The following is a 21,429-nucleotide window of genomic DNA, read 5'->3' as shown; positions in this document are numbered from 1 at the left end:
GGAGCCAGTGACAGGAACCACGACAGTTAGAGTAGGGACAGGCACGAGGAAGGAAGCATGTAATAAAGCTCCTTTAAAGACCTCATGTGTGTGTAGTTATTCTTGTCAAGATATGACAACTGGCGAACAAGGGTGGGATTTGCAGCCTGGCATCCCTGAACCCTGCAAAGAAACGTCCTGTCCCTGGGCACCAAGAAAAGGAAAGTCGCCGTAGCGACACGTGTGCCCCAGTGAAATCGCCGCCAAGAACCTGAGGCCAGCGATAATTGTCCCAGCTCCGCGAGTGCCAGTCGCGTAGAGCTTTGCAGGATCAACGTGGTCGAGCGCTAAAGAAGATTTGAAAGGAAGCGCTGTGTGGCGCCAAAACCAGGAGCTTATCCCGGGGCATGTAATCAGTGGTGCGCTGCGGAGACAGAGATCGGGAGCCTACCCCGATCCTACCCTGCTGCTCCGGTAGTTGAGGAGCGTGTGAGACATTGTGGAAGCCGTGAAGAAGTGCTGGGGAAAGAGCGCCGGCATGCGCTGAAACCAGACACTTACCCCTGATGCGTGAGACACGGCACGCGTGGAAAGAAATGAAGTCGGGAGCCTACCCCGACCTCACCGGTGTGTGCTGACGGCCCAGAAGCGTGTGCGGCATCGACAAAGCCCTGCCTCCTCCAGGGACCGGCACAAGACTGAAGAGAAAAGACACCTAGGACGGGAGCCCACCCCGGTCCTACCTGTGTCCCAAGAAGCGTCTGGAGACTCAGCTGCGTTGAGGAGCAGTGGTCCTAGCCTCCGCGAGCGTCCTGTGTGCCTGCCATCGGTCCGGTGAGTAAACATCGGCGTGGAAGCAGCAAAAAGAGCCAAATCCCGGCAGAAACGAGATTTCCACTACAGCGGCCATCTTAGAGTCAGGCAGTTTTGCTCCCATCCCCTGTTAGAGATCCAGGCGGCCATCTTTAAGTCAGGAAAGCAGAGCTTGGAAACGAGCATTGATAAAGACAAGCAACAAGCATTGGCACCCATAATATAACAAGCATTGGCAAACATAGAAAACAAGCACTGACAACTGTAATAAAACAAGCAATGATTAATGTAAAATAAACAAGCACTGAGAAATGAAACTAACCAACACTGAACAATCACTGGCAATAGCAAATAAAATAAACACGAGCAAAAGCAACAATAAAGACAAACAAGCACAAGTAAGGACAACAATAAAGTAAACAAACACGAGCGACTGCAAAGAGCAAAATTAACAAACCTGAGTAAATGCAAAAGGGAAATGAGAAAACAAGCATGAGCTAAGGCAAGAGATGAAACCAGTACACAAGCAAATGCAAGAAGTGCAACAAAACGAGCATGAGCAAATGCAAGTCTCGACGTAAACAAGCACAAGCCCACACAAATCTCGAATGAAACTAACACAAGCAAATGCAAATCCACAACGCTACAAGCACGAACCAATACAGACCCGAACATACCAAGCACGGACAAATACAAGTCCCGAAGTCAGTGAGCGCAAGCAGGTGCACATCCTGACTGCACCAAGCAAATACCGATCCAGAACGTAACAAACACGAGCAAAGGTCAGTACCAAAGTAAACTTCCAGCACCACGCGAAGATAAATGATCAACAGTAAGAAGAGCCAAGAAATCAAATGATCCAGAAGCATGAGTAAACGGATACCAAGGAAGCCTTCTCTCATAATTGAAACCACTGGATAACCGGTGCCAGGCTGAAAGGGAACACAAGAACGAGATGTCAATGGCGTCACGTATCATCGCGGAAGAGTCCCAAATTACCTACAGTTAGCAGGTCACCTTAACAGAATTGGGAAGTTGCTGAGCCACGCATCACGTAAGGAGCAGCTGAGTAGTGGCCATTTCGAAATCATGAAATTCAAGCCTCACTCATTGAAGCCTACCGAGACAGTCGTACTAAGGGCAGACAGAATACAGTAGTCACTCAGGAGTGGCGAACCTTCCCAACATAGAAGGAGACGACTAGACACAGGACCCCAGGCGAAGAAGGTCAGCAAATAAGACTGGAGGCAAAGTGAACAATCCTGCGACGGTAGTAGACTAAACCTTTCCTCCATCATGGCGGGGGTAAATGCAACCCATAGGTCCAATCCCTGCATTGAAGTACCACCCCCAGTGCAACAGACTGACAGTCAGAGTTTGGGTCTCAAATGGAACCGGTGGCTGGAATCACTGGACGATTTTCTTGAAGCAATTGGTGAGCGAAGAGATAGAAAATGTCTGATGCTACTCCTCCAACTGGTCGGTCATGAGGGCCGACGCCTAATCAGAACATTTCCCAAAAGGGACACAGAGAGCTATGAAAGACTCCAAGTGAAGCTACGTGCCCATTTCCATGCACAGTGGAAGTGGATCATGCTCGCATCGCTTTCAATACAGCACGGCAGGAACCAGGAGAACCATTGCCGAAATTCATCACCCGGTTGCTAAGTCTGGTACCCCGCTGCAACTTCAATACATTTACAAATGAAGAAGCAGTTCGGCTCCGGATAATCGAAGGCTGTTCAAGCGCAGACACGAAGCGCAAGATTTTTCAGGAGCAGTGGTCGCTAAAGAGAATCATCAGAGGGGCCGAGGTTGGAGTTCGGATAAAAGCAAAAGACTTATCGAAAGACGTGCACTCGAATGCAAGCCACATGGATGTCTGGAGAGAGACATCCCTCATGTCTGGGGGCAAGGCCCAGGAAACAAACAAAACTGAAAAGAAGGAGGGTGAATCAGAGCCAAGACGAAACAAGAGACACAGCGTCATGGAACACTCCAAGTCACCATCACAAAAGACCAGGATGAATCAGGATTGCGAAAGCGGCACTGATACACCCTCACAGAGTTATTCAACCTCAAGGAGTCAGTCAACAGATGATGATACTGATACAACCTCACGGAGTTACTCAACCTCAAGAAGTCAGTCAACCGATGATGAAAATGGTTATGAAGCAGATGAAGTGTCAAGCGGGTCAGATCACACCCATGGGCAAGATGACAGATTGCTCAACAAGAAGGCAAGCAAGACAAACTACAGAAGACAGGACCAGTCCCGTCAACATCGGAAATCGGCACACGAACATCCCAGGGCATCCTTCCGCTATGCACCAAAGTCTATAGATGAGTCCGAGGAAGCGTCAAGCTGCAAGACATATCACGCCAATGGCACGGACGTCAGCACGCCCAACAAGCGAGAAGAAGAAACCAACCACATGAGGAGTGGTAAGCCACTCAGACACTGAAAAGGGAGTGGCACGTGCACTCAAGACAGTTGTGTCAATGAGAAAACGGAGAAGGGACAAGTGATGTCCTGTGAAAAGGGTAAAGACCAAATGCTCAGAGATCAAACTAAAGAAGTAAATGTGTGGTTAGCAAACAATCTCTCCATCGCAACAACACAAAAGACACATAAAGAGACGTACCCAAAGGAATGTTCCGTAGATAGCTCCGACTCCAGGAGCATGTCGTCCCAGACTACCAACTCAATAAACTTATCAGTCACGACGCCCTCAAAGGAACGTTCTCAAAAGGAATCAGCGAACGACTCCTCTGAGTCGGAAAACATGTCTGTCCGATCATTAGGGTCAACAAAATCATGGTCCCGATCACGTCCATGGCATCAATCACCCGAACGACAACAGAACCAAAGGACAACATGTCACATCAGTCATCGCCATTTCAAGACATGAGTAATATACCGTCACCCCTGATGGGGTCAGCGAGACTGACTCAAAGAACTGACGGAAGGAAAACAAAGAGATGGGACAGTATCTACCAAGTGGAAAAGGATTATCCTGTCACCCCGGGAGGAGGACCAAAAGTGGTGACAGAGATAGACTGTCACCGACTGAGAGAGAAACAGGTACATGACCGGAGGGTCAAGGGTTTCGTCAGTCTCAAACACGAGTGGGAGAGGAAGAGACAAACAGAGGCAGCAAACGAGTCCAAGAATCAAGACAGGACACCCATTTCAGATAGTACATTAATGCCTGGCATGCCTGACGGTGAACAGAAGAACAGTGCCGCTCCCAACCTGACAAGACAAAGAGAAATACCCTTACAGGTGGGAGCTCGGAAGAAGACCAGACCATTGTCCACTCCCGAAGGAGATCAACCGTCAATAGAACAAGAGTCACCGGGGAAAGCAGACTGCCACTGCCGAGCTGTGCCTGTAGCAGTCACACAACAAGAAAGAACCATGATAACTGCGGAACCGGATAATAAGCAGCCCACACACAATGGGTTGCATTCTCAAAGGTGCACTCCCGTAGTCAAGGATGTCTTGGTTAAGACACCGGAAAGATTGATCAACGTCAGGACCACCACGGATTCGACACTACTGATGCTGGAAGAACAAGCTGTCCGCCAACCTGTGTGGTGGATTGAAGAATTGCGAACACTGTGGAAATTAAGTTCATTTTGTTAAGAAAGGGGGAGATGTCGTGTAGTCTAGTGGTTGGGGTGGAGTTAAGAGGGAGGAGCAGGAACGGGAGGAGCCAGTGACAGGAACCACGACAGTTAGAGTAGGGACAGACACGAGGAAGGAAGCATGTAATAAAGCTCCTTTAAAGACCTCATGTGTGTGTAGTTATTCTTGTCAAGATATGACAACCCTCACCCAAGCAGTTCGTCCCGTTCATGATTTCTTTCGGTTAAAGACTTTTCCAATTGGTCCGCTCAAGTTTCGATTTTCTGCAAATGATAGCCGGGGTCCGATATTGATTGGGAGACATCCTGCTTGTGATTTAATAGTTCTTGAATTAGGAATTGCATATCACCCTTAGTTGCTGGTGCTGCATGTGTTGTGATTGGTTGATTCGAAGGGACGGGGTCAATTACATGCTCAGAATGCCTAATTTGAGCCTAATTTTAGGTGACTGGCACATAATTTCTGCGTCAAGCATTACCTAAGAGCAAGAGAGGGAAAACGTACAATGATGAAAGATGGCAGAAGAAAAAACAGAAAAGCGGTCACAAAGGCTGAAAGCAGGAACCTACAGCTAGAGGAGTGACTTAATAGGCAGGCAGTGTCTGGTAGTGGATTAAACAGACGTGAAGTGGATTCAAGACTATGCATTAGTATCTGTTATTGGTATTTAATTGTACCCGCAGCGGGCTTCGGATCAGAGCTTTGGGCACCACACTCATTCTTTTACAAATCGAGCACTGCATGCTCATCTTTTCCAGTGCCTGTTGGCAGCCTTGTTGCCTCCCAGTTGCAGTGATACTAGTTGACTGGCATCTCGTATAATATGAAGAGAGGAGAGTACCATCACACATCAAACACCTTTTCTCCGAACACAATGCTGCTCAACAGACACTGTATCCAATCAGTAGGACCAATATTCGAGTGCACTTTCCAGCATGTAGTAGAGGAAGACTCGAGGAAAGAGAGCTGATATCCTGCCAAATAAGCTGAAAGATCAGCCTCAGAAAGACTCTCTCATTGTGATAATTGAGGGGACCAAGGATGGAAAACCTTTTGTGGTAAGATCGGGTACATGCTCAGTCTAGCCTCTGAAAGTCCTCAGTCATCAGGGTTCTACCAAACATATTAATTCTGTTTAATTGTGAGCCAGCTACCAGGTGTGTGAATCTGTCTGCATGTGAAGACCCTAAACCTCTTGGAGTCTCCTCCAGCCCATTGGGGCCTAGTCAAGTGATGTGTCTGCAACCTCTCATGGGGGTGATTCCTTCATTTCTCACCCAGACAACAATGTAGTATATACAGCATCAACAGCTAACACAGTCATACCATTGATAAAATGAGATGCAGTCAGATGTAGTGAAAGACCAACAGTTCTTTGAAGGTGAATAAGTACTGAGTATTATGATAAAGGCAGAGAAACTCGCAGAGGGCTATGCTTTGCTATTCATATTATGAGACCCCCCAGGTTTGGTGTCAGGCACGTGACCGGGTGTAGTGGTCCCAATGAGCCTCCGTTTAGCTGACTTTACAAACTACACAAACACACTGTCTAATATGGAAGTAAGAGTGCACTCACAAAGTTCAATTCCTCAATCTGTTTTTAATTTGGTAAAGGCTGACAAGATTTCACCAAAGTAAAGCCACATTACGGAAATGCACTTTGTGATTGTACCCTTACTTTGATAAAGGACGATGTGTTTGCGTAACACTTTATATACTGTGTAACACAGCATATATGTTTATACATAACTTACAGTGTGATTTCCATATGAGCACAAAAACGGTGTGTTTGCAGATATCCACAGTGGGATTATGAGCAGAAAAATAGAGTATTACACAGTTTACAATTCAGACATAGAAGTGCCAAATACACAACAGTGGAGCGCAGTACAGTATTTTCAATATTAGGTCCATTGGTGTTGCTGGAGAAATACATTTATTACAGATAATGGAGGATTATTGGCAGAAGTACTGTGAGACAGAATAGGTTCAGTCTCTTACTTATAGGTGGTATTGGGGATATAATTGTGTCATATTTATCACACCTGATACAGCAGACACCTCTGAATTGGTATATTTCAAATGCGATAAATACCACCAAAATATGAGCCCTGATATTTATCAAAAGTCGCATAATTGTGGCTATATCAAAGATATTGCTATGCCAAAGCTCACACCGGAGTTGGTGCAGCTTTTGGAAGATGACTTCTCGGTCGAGGAAGTACAAATGGCCATTGGCTCCCTTGCGTCCGGCAAGGCGGTGGGCCCAAATGCTTCCCTATCGAACTACACAAGCACACAGCACAGGTGACGGCACCCTTCCTGCTAAACATGTTCCAAGACAGTCTTCAGGTTGGAGAGCTGCTGCATGACCAACGCCTGGCCACGATTGTAGCAATCCATAAACCGGACAAGCCACCGGTGGATTGTACCCCCTACCGCCCAATCTCCTGAAATAATGCTGAGCCAAAGGTATTGGCCAAATTATTGGTGATGCGGCTGACCCCGCATCTTTCCTCCCTGATAGGTCCAGATCAGTCCAGATTCATGCCTCACCGCAGTACGGCACTTAACTTACGAAGACTGCATGCAGTACTAGCTAGACGATCCTACATTCAGGAGCTGGTGGTGATCCTCTCGCTTGATCCCAGTATGGCGTTCGATACGGTGGAATGGCCGTATTTGTTCGCAGCACTGCAGCACTTGGGATTTGGTCCCAAATTCTGTGCTTGGATCCGTTTGCTCTACAACAACCCAATGGCACATGTGGTGGCCATTGGGCACATTTCAAGAGACTTTCCGCTTGCGCAGGGTACGCGGCAGGGGTGTCCACTATCCCCCCTGTTGTTCAAGCTGATATTAGAACCGCTCACAGATTGGCTCCGATGGGAGCCCTCTATCAGAGGGATCCGCTGGACTGATACCTGAGAAGATCGCATATCTTTGTATGCGGACAACGTATTGTTATATCTAACCTCCCCTAGAAAATCCATCCTGGAGCTATTGAATGTATGTGAAAAATTTGGTAGAGTATCTGGAAAAAGGATAAATTGTTCCAAGTCCGTTCTTTACGTGCTGGCTGGACCGTCACCCCTGCTGCCTCTGGACTGTCCACTGCAAGTTACTGATGAAGCCTTTAAATACCTTGGCTTTTATGTAACTTCTGACTCCACTGAGTTCTATATAAAGAATTTAAAGCCCCAATTAGATCGATTTAAACGTGATGTGGTGGTGTGGCATAATCTCCCCTTCACCCTGTTGGGGAGGGCGGCACTTTATAAAATGATGGCGCTTCCGCGTTTTCTCTATGTTCTCGAAAACACACCGTTTCTAGTCCCACTAGCCTACTTAAAGGCCATATCGACAGAAGTTTCCGGTTTACTGTGGGGAAACAAACCGGGACGGATCGCACAGGACAAATTGGTACGCAGTTGGTACGATGGAGGGATAGCACTCCCGAATGTCCAGCTGTACTACTGGGCGGCACATCTTAAAATAATTAACTATTGGTTGCACGCCCCACAAGACGAGCCGGCATACCACACAGACAGACAGAGCTTGGAGGAGAAAGGACTGATGGCAAATCTATATAGGCGCCGTAGGCCCCCGTGATTGCTTGGCCCTACTGCACACACAATACATATTTGGTACCAAGCACAAGCCCAATTGCAATGTACAGGGACACTCACACAAATAACACTAGTGTGGGACTCCCAACAGCTGGGATGCCTCTGCAGGAGTAAAGGATTTAAAAATTGGGACAGCATTGGTCTTTCTGTAGTAGGAGACCTCTGGAAAAAGGGGACTGTGGTCGATTTTAAACACCTACAAACAAAATACAGCATGGCCCAGACGGAGAAATTTAGATATTTCCAAATCCAATATGCACTCCAGGCAGTCATACCACTGGGCACTTCCCTACTGGAGGCCACTCCATTGGAAGATAGACTTCTGACAGAACACATGACAAACAGGGCGACATCCTTGTCGTACCGTAAACTAGAGGGACGTGCAGTCATGAGGGTAGTGTAGGAAGGGATAGTGATAATAAAAAACACGTATCTATCAAACATTCGTAAAAATTCAATGTCGGATAAACAGTAGAATGATCATAAATCAACATCAAAGATTCAAAAAACACATGCCCCAATGTCCATACTATACAGGAATCATGGGTAGGAGGAGGCTGTGTTTCAAGGTGAAGGAGTGTGTCGACGTTTCGACCCAAGCGGAGCAGGAATCAGTGAAATCCTTGCATGTGGGTCTTCATCAGGACGAGAAAGGGGTAGTGGGGCAAACAACCTAAATTTAAATAGATGTATTGAGTCAGTTTAATAACGTTCTAAAAACTGTCCAATTCGCAAGTTGTATAAGGGTAGACATATTTTTGATAGACATACCTGAATAAATCAGAGTTGGTGAGTAATATTCATTTCGAAAATCGATAGTAAACATTCAATCCTGAGAAAAATCAATAGTATGCCCATTAGAACTATAGTCAAACACTGTGCGTGCTATTGTCGAGGGCTGGAGAAAGAAAACTTTCAGACTTACTTGAAAAGTTAAGTCCGATATCCCAAGGGGATAAGGCAAACGATCCTGGTACTGGACAAGGAGGAACCACTCTACGTATCTGAATAAAGGGAACATTGTTCAGGCAGGTTCGACCAAAGTAGATTTCCTCAAGATGGAAATTAGAGAAAACCATGGTCGGTAAGGCTTACCGATTAGTGTAGAGTTTTTCTTATGTCCCCGATGTTGGAAAGGAATATGTCCGTGTGAATCGGGATACGTATCCTGGGAGGAGGGAAGCAGGAGGAGGGCATCATTATTAAAGGATAAGTGGGTTTGAAGCACATTAGTTGACGCTGGTTTCGGGAGCCGATGTGCGGCGGGCTTACCGGCCAATTACGGTTCAATGGAGATCAAGCGTCTCTCTCGGCAACCTCGAGGAGAACGCCGACCTTCCTGATGCGAAGGTTGACATAGCAACAGGAGGTCACGTGGGTGATGGTAAGGGAGAAAAGACTCAAAGAGTCAATGGTTGCCAAGGTAACCCGAATGGATGGTGATATATAAAGTTTACGAGAATTATTAAACAGGGGAACATCCCGTAATTATTTAGCGATCAATATTGGATGAGGACTAGGAATCAAAATCATTGATTCAAAGGTTAACATATCTTGGAGAGAGCTCAGGTAGGGGTATGAATCGCAAAAGAATCGAGGGAGCACGACCACATTAAAGTGCATCCTTCGTAGTCTGGGCAAGTCGGGATAGTTAATTAGGCATACCTGATAAACAAAAGAAACGGGCATGTTTCAAACAATTAATTGGGAGTTATGATTCATACAGCATACTCATAAGATGGAGCATGTGCGAAAGTGCTCCCTACCAGTAGGAGACCTCTGGAAAAAGGGGACTGTGGTCGATTTTAAACACCTACAAATAAAATACAGCATGGCCCAGACGGAGAAATTTAGATATTTTCAAATCCAATATGCACTCCAGGCAGTCATACCACTGGGCACTTCCCTACTGGAGGCCACCCCATTGGAAGATAGACTTCTGACAGAACACATGACAAACAGGGCGACATCCTTGTCGTACCGTAAACTAGTCAACAACCTGCCAGGCCCAACATCCAAACTGAGACGGGCCTGGTCCCGGGAGGTGGGAGACTTTGACGACTCGGAGTGGCAGGAAGCTCTGTCATCAACATGTGAGACAGCAATACCATCCAGTCTTCGACTGGTCCAACTCAAAGTGTTACACCGCACATATTACACTAGGACAACGCTCCATGCAATGGGAGCGGCATCGCACAAATACTGCCTGCGCGGCTGTGGGGAGGAAGGCACGTTTTATCATACCATTTGGGATTGTTCCTGTGTTGTGGCATATTGGGTCAAAATAATGCAAACTATTTCCCAGGCAATTGAAATCTCGGTTTTACAGGAGCCGAGACGATGTCTGCTAAATGTATGCGAACCGAATGTCCTCAATCACCGAGAACAAGACTGGGCCTTGCTTGGTATGATGATGGCGAAACTTAATATTGCTATGTTATGGGGGCCAGACGCACTGCCTACGCTCCAAAAATGGTGTAAAGATATGGACGAAGCGATGGTGGCGGAAAAGGCAGTGTTTGTACATCGCGGATGTCCTCAAAAGTGGGGAAGAGTATTGGGGGCATGGAATAAGTGTAGGCGAAACATCTGAGATCCACCAGAAATTAACACAGACAATGTATTACCGTAATAGGGCTGCTGTGTCTTGGGAGGCTGGAGGACAGGGTTGTATGTATGGGACTGTTTTTACGTTATGTGTAAGTGTAAACATATCTTATTATTCTAAGATTTTGATGCAGATGCGGACTATAATTACTCTTGATGTATGTATGACTCCCCTGATTTCTAACTTAATAAAGATTAAAAAAAAAAATCCCCTAATTGCTAAATGTATGTTAACAGGAGGTACTGCACATATTACAATTAACCGAGCCCATCATTATGTGAACCAAAATACGATGCTGATGATGGGGTGTTCTGATCCATACTTCTAACAACATATTCCTCATCTCTAGAATAGTACTCGAGGCACCTGAGTATATCCGAAAAATTTTCAGAGCGTTGCTCCTGAGCACTACTAGGAGGTGCCATGTGATTCTGTATAGGCTTTGTTCTGCCCTGGAAGTGACAGAGGAGAGGTGCGCCAAAGCACTACACCTGCTCGCGATCCGTGCCATTGAATGTGGATACGGAGCTCCGCTCCCACTTTTCATCAGTCTTTCACTGTCTTCCATAAATAAAATCCAGAGTTCAAGGGAAGGATGTGCCCTACTAAAACTACATTATTTAAGCCATGCAGTGACAGCAGTGAAAAGGTGTCTGTCACCAACCCACATGAGGTCTGTCTTTGGTATTTGGGATCGGGTCACGACTCCGAGTTCTGCGATGTGTTCATTCTCATGCACCTGAAAGCAGAACGGGACTATGAAGCAAAGCTGTGTTCTTCCCCACACAGGAAGAAGTCATGGGCCACAGGTAGGTCCTTCTTCAAGTTTGGGGCAAGGACCTGCAGCAAGAAACTGAGTTTCTTTGCAGTCAGTCTTCTCATAAGTCGAAGTCCAAATGGAAACACAGGAATGTGAAGCTGGACTTGCCCACATATTGCAATTCTTTATCAAAATAGAAGTCACAAGGGAAATACAGTTCTTGGTCACAGACTGAGGAGCTCATTTCACAATTCTTCTTGATACTTTCTTAATTCACAGGCCACTTGCTGCACTGCAGCAGGTCGAGGCCGCTCTTCCGTCTCTATTTGGGGTGCCTACAGGCCCCCAGGATCTTTAGGGACCCCCAGTAAGATTATCAATGTTAGATCCATCCTCTGCACCAACTGAACCTTTTGGACACATCAAAGGTTCTCCACCGACTGTGTTGCAGACTTCCACCCCAGCCCTAAGGTCTCCATTGATACTTCCTTCATAGACACCAGTGCTGATGCCGCCAGGGCCAGCCCCAGTAGAGAATCCAGTACCGACTCTGATGCCTGATCCCAAACCGGCAACACCTACACACCTTGATCGAGGTTGTGCTCTAAATTCACTACACGATAACTGGTGACCACACAGCCTGATTCAGATTCTATGCTTCCACTTCCACAGAGGCAGCCACAAAGGCTCCATAGGGGTTTGGGTCTAGATCTGACCACAGCTTGCCACTACCCGGAGATGACCATGGTCGGGATTGGGGATCATTTATCCCTTCTTTACGATGAGAACAGTCTCTTCATGAACTTAGAGGAGGCCAGTGGCTTCATTACTTTCATGATAAGTATTGGTGTAATCAGCCTCATGGGCCTCCAATAGAAGAGAGTGCTTCCTTTGCTATGGTAATTCAATGAGCAACTGAGGTCCTGGAAGTTCAACTGCCTCCTGTTGAAATCAATACAAATGTCCTTACAGACATTTTGCAACCTGGGCTAGCCTCATCTGTACCCATGCTTCAATTTAATGAAGCCCTTACTGACACCTAATGGGAACTTGGTCTAAGCCCTGTTCTTGCCTGTATGTGAGTAAGCAGTTGGCAGACGTCACAGACTAATGCCTGGTGACATTGGTTTCCTTACACAGCATCCTGTCTCTGAGAATCTGGACCCGCAGACCGATTATCAGAGGATTGAGGTGTTCAGGAAGCAAATGTTCTCTTTGGATGGCCTAGTGCTGAGATCACTTAATGCTGTTTTTTCATCAACTCGATCCACTCACACACTCTAGGACATGGTCAGTGAGATCTTGCCGTTCATCCTGGAAGAACTTAGGGCATTCTTGGCTCAAACAATTCAAGATTGTCAAGATGTGCCCATACATATTATTCGCGCTTGCCTTGATACTACAGATTCTCCTGGGCGACCAGTTGACACCAGTGTGGTGCTCTGTTGCCATGCGTGGATGCGATCCACATCTTTCTTAGCTGATACTGCCTTAGAATATTTTAAGGAGAGTATCGTCACAGCAAAATCCTTAGGACTTTATTAACCCTGGGCGTAGTTCACAAAGTAGTGCTATGCGTAGCTACACAAAGTGCACTTCGCGAGCTACGCGTAGAGCTACATGAACTCCGAAGTGCGCTGTTCCCGATGATTGCACAGAGCCGGATGCTTGTCCGCACTGTGCAATCATTGAAAACAACATCTTGCACAGTGCGATCTGTCATTTTTTGCTGCTTGAGTAGATTTTTACTCGAGCGGCAGCTTTCTCAACGCTGACTGGTAGTTTCTCATCACGAGTGGTCGCGAGCATCCGCGACCACTCACAATGAGAAACCTGACCTCCCAGCGTTGAGAATCTCGCCTGGAGGTTTATTCTCCAACTTGATGTTGTTGATCGCGAACAATGAAAAAATCTCGCCGGGATGTCATCTTGCTTGCTCACGGTCGCCAACTTGACGTTGAGGACCGCGAGCAAACAAAAAATGCCAACTAAGCTTTGCGTTTTTTCACTGTGGTACGTGCAATTCGCGTAGCGCGAAGTAGCATAAACTACACAAACTACGCGAGAGAACCATAGTTGTCCGCCCAAGGTTAGTCTTTATGCCCCTGCTAAACACTTTCCTCTCCAGTTGAGGAAATTCCAAGACTACTCCAGGAGATTAGTAGGCAGGTAAAGCCAATCTTCCCTGGTCCTAATGTGGTATGTCCTTTCAAAACCAAAAACGTGAACTGGCAGTCAACTTACAGGTTACCATGGGGCATCTGTCTTCCCAGTCCCCCTCCTATGAGGCAACTGCCTCTACGCCACTTTAGCTTACATTAGTCGAGCACAACCACCCTGTGGGAGTCAGAATCCAGTACTTTCTACTAGGGTAGTATCAATCCATCACAAATGAAAGATGGGTCCTTCAAGTCATTTAGCATGGCTATGACTTACTTTTTTTTCTGACCAGCCACACCTTCCTCCTCTCCATTCTACTGCAACAGATGTGAGCTTTGCTCTCTAAAGAAGCCATCAAGAGGGCCCGGGCCATGGAACGGGTGTTATTGCGGTTTCCTTTTCCTCGTGCCTAAGAAGGATGTAGGGCTCAGCCTGCCTTACAAATTTGTCCTCCAAATGCCTTCTTATGGAAAGACAAATTTTAAATGCCCATAATGGTGTTTTTTTGCACCCCACACCACCCCAGTTTGCATATAGCCTTGTCTGAACTGGGGTGGTGTTGAGTTAAAAAAAAACGATGGATTTAGGCCCAGATCTCTGTACTGGGGTGAATGTATGATATTGATCTGCATTCTGTAAATCAACTGTTGTTTTTGCATTTGTCACCCCGAGTGGGATGGGTATGCTCAGACGTGAGTCCCATGCGCTCCACACCACTGGAGTCAAGCTATCCTGGCTGAAGACGGCTGATAGCCAGAAACCGGTCCTAGGATGCTTGATTCCGGTCCAGGAAAGACATGGCTTGGCAGTTCGGGCTGGACTGTTCCCATGAGGCACAGGATCAAGGCTGATTTGCATATGGCCATGTCTGAACTGGAGTGGTGTGGAGTGCAAAAAAACCGATGGATTTAGGCCCAGATCTCTGTACTGGGGTGAATGTATGACATTGATCTGCATTCTGTCAATCAACTGTTGTTTTTGCATTTGTCATCCCGAGTGGGATGGGTATGCTCAGACGTGAGTCCCATGCGCTCCACACCACTGGAGTCAAGCTATCCTGGCTGAAGACGGCTGATAGCCAGAAACCGGTCCTAGGATGCTTGATTCCGGTCCAGGAAAGACATGGATTGGCAGTTTGGGCTGGACTGTTCCCATGAGGCACAGGGTCAATGCTGATTTGCATATGGCCATGTCTGAATTGGGGTGGTGTGGAGTGCAAAAAAAACGATGGATTTAGGACCATATCTCTGTACTGGGGTGAATGTATGACATTGATCTGCATTCTGTCCATCAACTGTTGTTTTTGCATTTGTCAGCCAGAGTGGGATGGGCATGCTCAGACGTGAGTCCCATGCTCTCCACACCACTGGAGTCAAGCTATCCTTGCTGAAGACGGCTGATAGCCAAAAACGGGTCCTAGGATGCTTGATTCCGGTCCAGGAAAGACATGGCTTGGCAGTTCGGGCTGGACTGTTCCCATGAGGCACAGGGTCAAGGCTGATTTGCATATGGCCATGTCTGAACTGGAGTGGTGTGGAGTGCAAAAAAAACGATGGATTTAGGCCCAGATCTCTGTACTGGGGTGAATGTATGACATTGATCTGCATTCTGTCAATCAACTGTTGTTTTTGCATTTGTCATCCCGAGTGGGATGGGTATGCTCAGACGTGAGCCCCATGCTCTCCACACCACTGGAGTCAAGCTATCCTGGCTGAAGACGGCTGACAGTCAGAAACCGGCCCTAGGATGCTTGATTCCGGTCAAGGAAAGACATGGCTTGGCAGTTCAGGCTGGACTGTTCCCATGAGGCACAGGGTCAAGGCTGATTTGCATATGGCCATGTCTTAACTGGGGTGGTGAGGAGTGCAAAAAAACGATGGATTTAGGCCCATATCTCTATACTGGGGTGAATGCATGACATTGATCTGCATTCTGTCCATCAACTGTTGTTTTCACAAAGCGTTACACCACATCACACCAAGGTACTAGGCATCATAATTAGACTTGTCTGGTTGATGCAGATCCTCTAGAGGCAACAGCAACCGCCAATTGTTGCTAAAACTGTAGATATTCAATAAAAACAAAACTTGCAAATGAGCCTTCTCAAATATTTCCCTGAACATTTGAAACTCCCTGCCTCCAGATATCAGACTGATCTCTTTTGATGCAACTTTCAAAAAAGAAATTAAAATACTAATTACGTAAAACATTAAATCATAGGTCACACATTTTGTCTCTTGACAGTCACCCATGATCATTTACTCGTTTATTGGATCATGTCTATTGTCCTGTCCTGTGCAGGTTACTTTCCTCAGTTTTTCAATTTACACAGTTTGTACCTCTCTCAGGTAAGTGGCTGTTCTCTTGTGTCTTGCTTGTTTCTTACTTCATGTCACCTTAAAACACTCTGAAACCCTCACATGTCGTTTGCGTGCTATTTAAAACTGTATAAATAAATTAAATAAATAAATACCAACAAACCAACAGTTGCAGCTAAAGTCAGTGGTCAATCTACCCTCACCTATAAGGGTATCCTAAAAAATCAATTATATTCTTGGCTTTTATAGGACCTGCGTGGCAGTGTGCTGCGGATCTGCGAATTCCTTGGCAAGAAGCTGGATGAAGATGCAATTGATGCTGTGGTCAAAAACAGTACAATTGAAGCAATGAAGAACAATGACATGTGCAACTATTCCAGGGTGTCTGAAGAAATAATGGATATGACAAAGGGACAATTCCTTAGAAAAGGTGAGAGTGGGCTCATGAGCATGGCTGTAATGTAGTTCAGACGTAATGATGAAACATGCTTTAAAAATCTATGCACTTTCTATGTTTTTGTCATTTATTTTTAAAACTCTAGTATCATGGATACATGTAGAAACTTGAGTCACTGGTACATGTCAATTGTAACCTTATGATGTATTAGCGTTCTGCAGTAGCCTCCTTACTGCTTTAGTGCTACTTAAATGCAACAATTATATTTAATAGCTTCACCAATAAACACGTGCAAAGAATATTTAGATGACATTTTCACTTGCAGTAAATCACGTGAATCTCTTCCGTGCATATCGAGCTAACTGAGCATAGAAATCACTATATCAGAGAATGTAAAGATTCAATTAAAAAAAATGTGTTGGTGCTAAAGAGAGTCAGGCTGAGGTCCTAAGAAGACTACCTCATTTGGCTTGCTTGTCAAATAACCAAGGAAATCTTTTATTAGATGTTGGCGGGTGTCCCACGCATCCACAAGATATATTTAGAGCTCTCCGCTGGCCTGGGGAAGATCTTGGGCCAGATGTAGGTCATCCGATTTTACCGATTTGGTTGTCTAGTGTAGCCCCAGCGATTCCCTAGGCCCTAGACCTATTCCCTATTCCTGAAGTGGTTCTTATACCACTTACTTAGTATATGGTTTGTGAGGCCCCTAGGGCAGAACTGTATTTGTGCAACTTATAGTATGCTTAATGAGTAACTTGTGATTTATTTCGATCTCTGACCTCATAAAGAGTTCAGAGGGGTTGAGTTAGAAATAAATACATATATATTTGATATATACCTTGTGTGGTGTCCTTTCAGTTGGTACTCAAGGGATGATAATTGGTAAAACAGCTTGCTTCACATGCTCTCTGAAGTTTTAGCCTAAGACTGCTGGTCCATGCTACCACTATGATAGCTTGTCTCTAAGGTTGACTTTACAACCACCATCAATAAGGGTCGTTTAGACTGGTGCATGGTGCCCACTAGAATAGTGGACATCACATGCTAGGCTAACTTCTCACAGGGTACCCCTGTGAACACAGGTGAGGCCTATCTTAAGTGAAGAGACCCTGTTCTACAGTGGAAGGGTGCAGAGCCCTGGAAGGGAGGGAGTACCTCACCTCTGATCCCGGTGCATCCAGTGAATGTGGATCCCAGGTGGTAGGCCAATTGATGGAGGGAGGTCCTGAACTGGTAGGAGAGTTGTGTTCTGGAGGGTGTTTTGCCTGGGATAGTGTGCAACCCCAGAAGTAGAGGTAGGGTGACTGTGACCTCTGGTCAGCATTAGGGTACTGACCCTAGGTTGAAGGATCAGTGGTAGTTTGGAACTATACTGAGAAGGAGAGTCGAGAATGGCTATTGTATGCCAGGGGTTACTGCCCCCCACTCTATGAATTGGCAAGGATCAGTGGTATCTGGATGGCTTAGGGCCTGGTCCTGGCCGTGGACAACTAGGGAGTACCAGTGGGGTTAGCCTAGTTGGGCCTGAAAGTTCTTTTTCAGAGAGAACCATGTGGATTCAGAGTGACGTTGAGCCAGAGGGTGTCACTGCAGTGCGGGCCCGAGTCCGTGTTCTATCGCCCTAAGCAGGGAAGCCCATCTGGGTGGTGATTGGTCTGCCCTGCTTTTTGGCTGGAAGGGGGTTGTGTTGGACTTGGCTCTTTTGGCAGGTTCACCCCTGAACTTTTTGCCTTAGAGCTCGGACATAGTGGTAGTGATTTTTGGCCTCTGCGCACTTGTGCACTGTGGACCAGTGTAAAGTGCGTGCGCTCTCTGAGTGTGTGTGGTGATATTGGCCTGCCCTCCCATAGGAATGCATGGGGGATATGTGTGTCCATGGTAATTCCTGAAATGAGAGGAGTGCAGGGGCAAGTTTAGTATATAAGAACTCGTTAGAATAAACGCTGCGCAATGGTCTGCCAGTTTTATGGTGACTGGTGGAGAAAGGCCACTTTTAGAAGTTGGTATTTCTGTGTATTGTGTTTCTGCCTCCCTGCTGTGAATTGCATGTCTGGCTTGTGATTGAGAGGGGCTGGATGGTGTGGTTGGCTCCAGGAGCCAGGATGAGTCTGCCCAGTGGTGAATGCGGAGACCTGCATGTAGATGGGAGGGAGGAGTTGCACCTGGGACCTGAATAGGGCTGTGCCTTCCCTTCACAATGCTGGCTCTGCCCCCTGTGGTGCATCTGAGCACCTAGCCCCCACCTGACAAAGGAGGGAGGAGCCGAGCACAACCAAAGCTCCCCCAAACCAGTTGCATCTGGTTTTCCACCCAGCCCTGTGCTGTGTCACAAAGGGAAAATGTTGTATAAATATAGGAGCTGTGTCCCCATGAAAATGTTCAGTGTTCCTGACGGAGGGGGCTTGCTGCTGGTGGGGCCCAGGAGGGACCGCTATAGGGACTGCCTCCCTGCTGGGGGGCCCTGTGTGCTGGCCCCTGGGCCCTACATTGCCCCCTGGATGCCTTAAGGACTGTTTGGACCTTTTGCTTTTCCTTTTAACTTTTGCAAAGACTTTATGCAGCCATTTTGCACCCCACGGAGCACTTTGGCTTCCTTTCCCAACAAAGGAGGAGAGCATGTGGGCTGTGCAGCCCTGCGCTGCAGCCCTGGGTGAGGGTATCCCCAGTGTAGGGTTTCCCCCCATGATGACTTTCCTTTGGCTTGCGGGTGCCCACCCCGCTTACTTTTGTATTTTCATCGCAGGTGCCCACCCTGCATTTTCGCTTTTAAATTTAATTGATGCTCGGGTGCCCACCCCTCTTACGCTCCTATTTTCATAGCAGGAGCCCACCCTGCTTTATATTTTAAACTATGAGGGAGCCTACCCCTCATTGGCACCGAAGAGAATTCACTGCCGTGGCCCGATGGCGAAACCGGAAGTCAGGCAACATTGTGCCTGGCGGCGGGCGGGACTTCCGGTTTTTCGGGGGAAGTCCCGCGCACACCCATGCAGCCTGAGAAGATGCCCAGGTGAAGAGTACGGCACCTGCCTGTGATGGGCTCCCATGGCTGAGGGAGAGCCCCGCAGTCAGTAGCAAGTGAGGAGAGTAATGCAGAGCGGGGGCGGCCGCCAGCAGAGAGGAATCCCGGGTCTCAGGAGGGGACACGGGTGAAGAGGCGGCGGGAGCAAGCAACAACCCTGCGAACCGCAGCATAGAGGTCCTGCCCCACTGAAACCGGTGAGTGGGGCTCCGTGTGCTCTACAATAGTGCTGTTGGAGGCACAGTGACTGTGCCTAAGACTGAGCAGCCCCGCCAGGAGAGAGGGCTGCTCCCCTGCTGCTGGTATATTTTTTCCTTTCCTTAGTGCCCAGAGGGGCCCATGCTTTTATTGTTTGTGGGCCGGTGATTGTTCTAGAGCCCTGTGTGGCTCCAACACGTGGGGTCAGTTTATGTGGCTAAGAAAGCCCCAGAGGGCCACAGTTAATTGGGGGCAGTTAATTTAGAAGGGCCCAGAGGGGTTGAAGAGGCACAGTGGTGCCAGGTCCCCTTCTATTGTTCTTAGCTGCTCTGCACCAGCGTGGGTAGCTGCAATATTTGGCGCATTTCTTCCAAAGGCACATTAAGAGCCCATGCCTCATTTTAACTTTCCCAGCTGCCCAGCAAGTAGTGGGCAGTTGCACCGTTTAGGTCTTTCTTTGTTTTAGGGGCATGCCTGCAGTTAGGAGTGAGATGCACTCCTTCGCCTCCATCTATTCCCAGCTGCGCAGCACTTAGTACCAGCTGCAAGGTTTAGGTCTGCGCGAAAGTGCGCACCCTTGACTTTCACTGCCCAGGCAGCACGCCCTGACTCTTGGGACATATGGCATTTGAGCCATCTTTTTTAGAAGGACAGTTGGCCAGGGGGACTGTTATGATTGCAGGGCACCAGGCCCTAATGTGATTATGTGGTGCAAGGAAATGTAAAGTATATAGTATGATTATGCACCCTGTTTGATACCTCTAAATGTGTTTTTATGATTATGAGGCTGTTTTGCATATCATGGTTTATGCCAGTGAGATTATGTTTCACTGTGTGATTTATGTCCCTAATGTGAGTTATGCTGAGGAGGTTAGGGTCTCATGTGTTTTGACTTGTGAGAGGATTGCATAATGTGTTTAGAGCTGGTGAGGTTGGCGCAGAATGTAATTCGCGCCTGATGTGATACTGTGCATAATGTAGTTTATGTTACAGGTTGATGCTAGGTACAGTGATTACCAGTGGCTACTGGTTGTACGTTTACGATCTGTTTTACTTTTACTATGTACACTCTATGATGGTTCTGACAGTCGTCCATGTGGCCCTGTCATGTGTATATAATCCCTTGCAAATAATGCCCAGTGCCAGTTGGCACAGTGTATATTATGTGACTACTATTCTAATGTGTTATTATAATACAAAGGCTATTTTTTTATGTAACCTTGTGTGGAGTTCCTTTTGTAGTGTGCCTGGGATGTTGTTTCTGCGTGCTTGCGCAAATGCTTTACACATGGTGTAGGAAGGTGGATATCTGACTATGCTTACCCCCAAACTTTTTGCCTGGTGTTTAGCTGGTTTTTGACATAGTTGGCCTGGGATCCTGCTATTCAGGGCCCCAGGCTAATTGCTCTCTCCTTAAAATGGACTCCATGTACCCTAGGTGCATACACAATTGGAACTGGTTCACCTTATAATAGCTCCAGCGATTCCCAAGGCCCTAGGCCTGTTTCCGTTCTGATTGGTATCTCTTATACCACTTTCTTAGTATATGGTTTAGGTGGCCCCTAGGGCTCATCCATATTGTGCAACTTTTGTGTATTTTAAACTGTCTTGTGATTTAACGCTTGTGCTTCTGTGCTCATAAAGAGTCCAGGGGATTTTATAGTTAATAAATCAATATATATTTTCAATATATATCTGTGTGGTGTCCTTTCATTTGGTATTCAAGGGGGTTGTGTATGGTAATACAGCTGGCTTCACATGCCTTTCAGAGTTTAGCCTAAGACTGCTTTGTCCACGTTACCACTAGGATAACTGGTCTACAAGGTTGAATTACAACCAATCATCATAAGGGTTGCTTGGCATGGTACAAAGTGATCACTAGAATTAGTG

The 21,429-nt window shown here is 46.8% G+C and overlaps 1 protein-coding gene across 1 annotated transcript in view; it reads left to right on the top strand.

Moving 5' to 3' along the window:
- LOC147701770 (sulfotransferase 2B1-like) overlaps positions 1–21,429 on the top strand; it is a 415,303-nt gene that overhangs the window by 335,590 nt on the left and 58,284 nt on the right. The window contains exon 6 of the mRNA XM_086930398.1: positions 16,169–16,349. Within this exon, the coding sequence (XP_086786524.1) occupies positions 16,169–16,349 (181 nt within the window). The remainder of the gene's footprint in view (positions 1–16,168; positions 16,350–21,429) is intronic.

Source organism: Lissotriton vulgaris, chromosome 7 (assembly GCF_964263255.1).
Source record: "Lissotriton vulgaris chromosome 7, aLisVul1.2, whole genome shotgun sequence".
In the NCBI taxonomy this organism is placed as follows: domain Eukaryota; kingdom Metazoa; phylum Chordata; class Amphibia; order Caudata; family Salamandridae; genus Lissotriton; species Lissotriton vulgaris.
The sequence above is the reverse complement of the archived record's forward strand: the minus strand, read 5'-3'. Positions and strand labels throughout refer to the sequence as shown.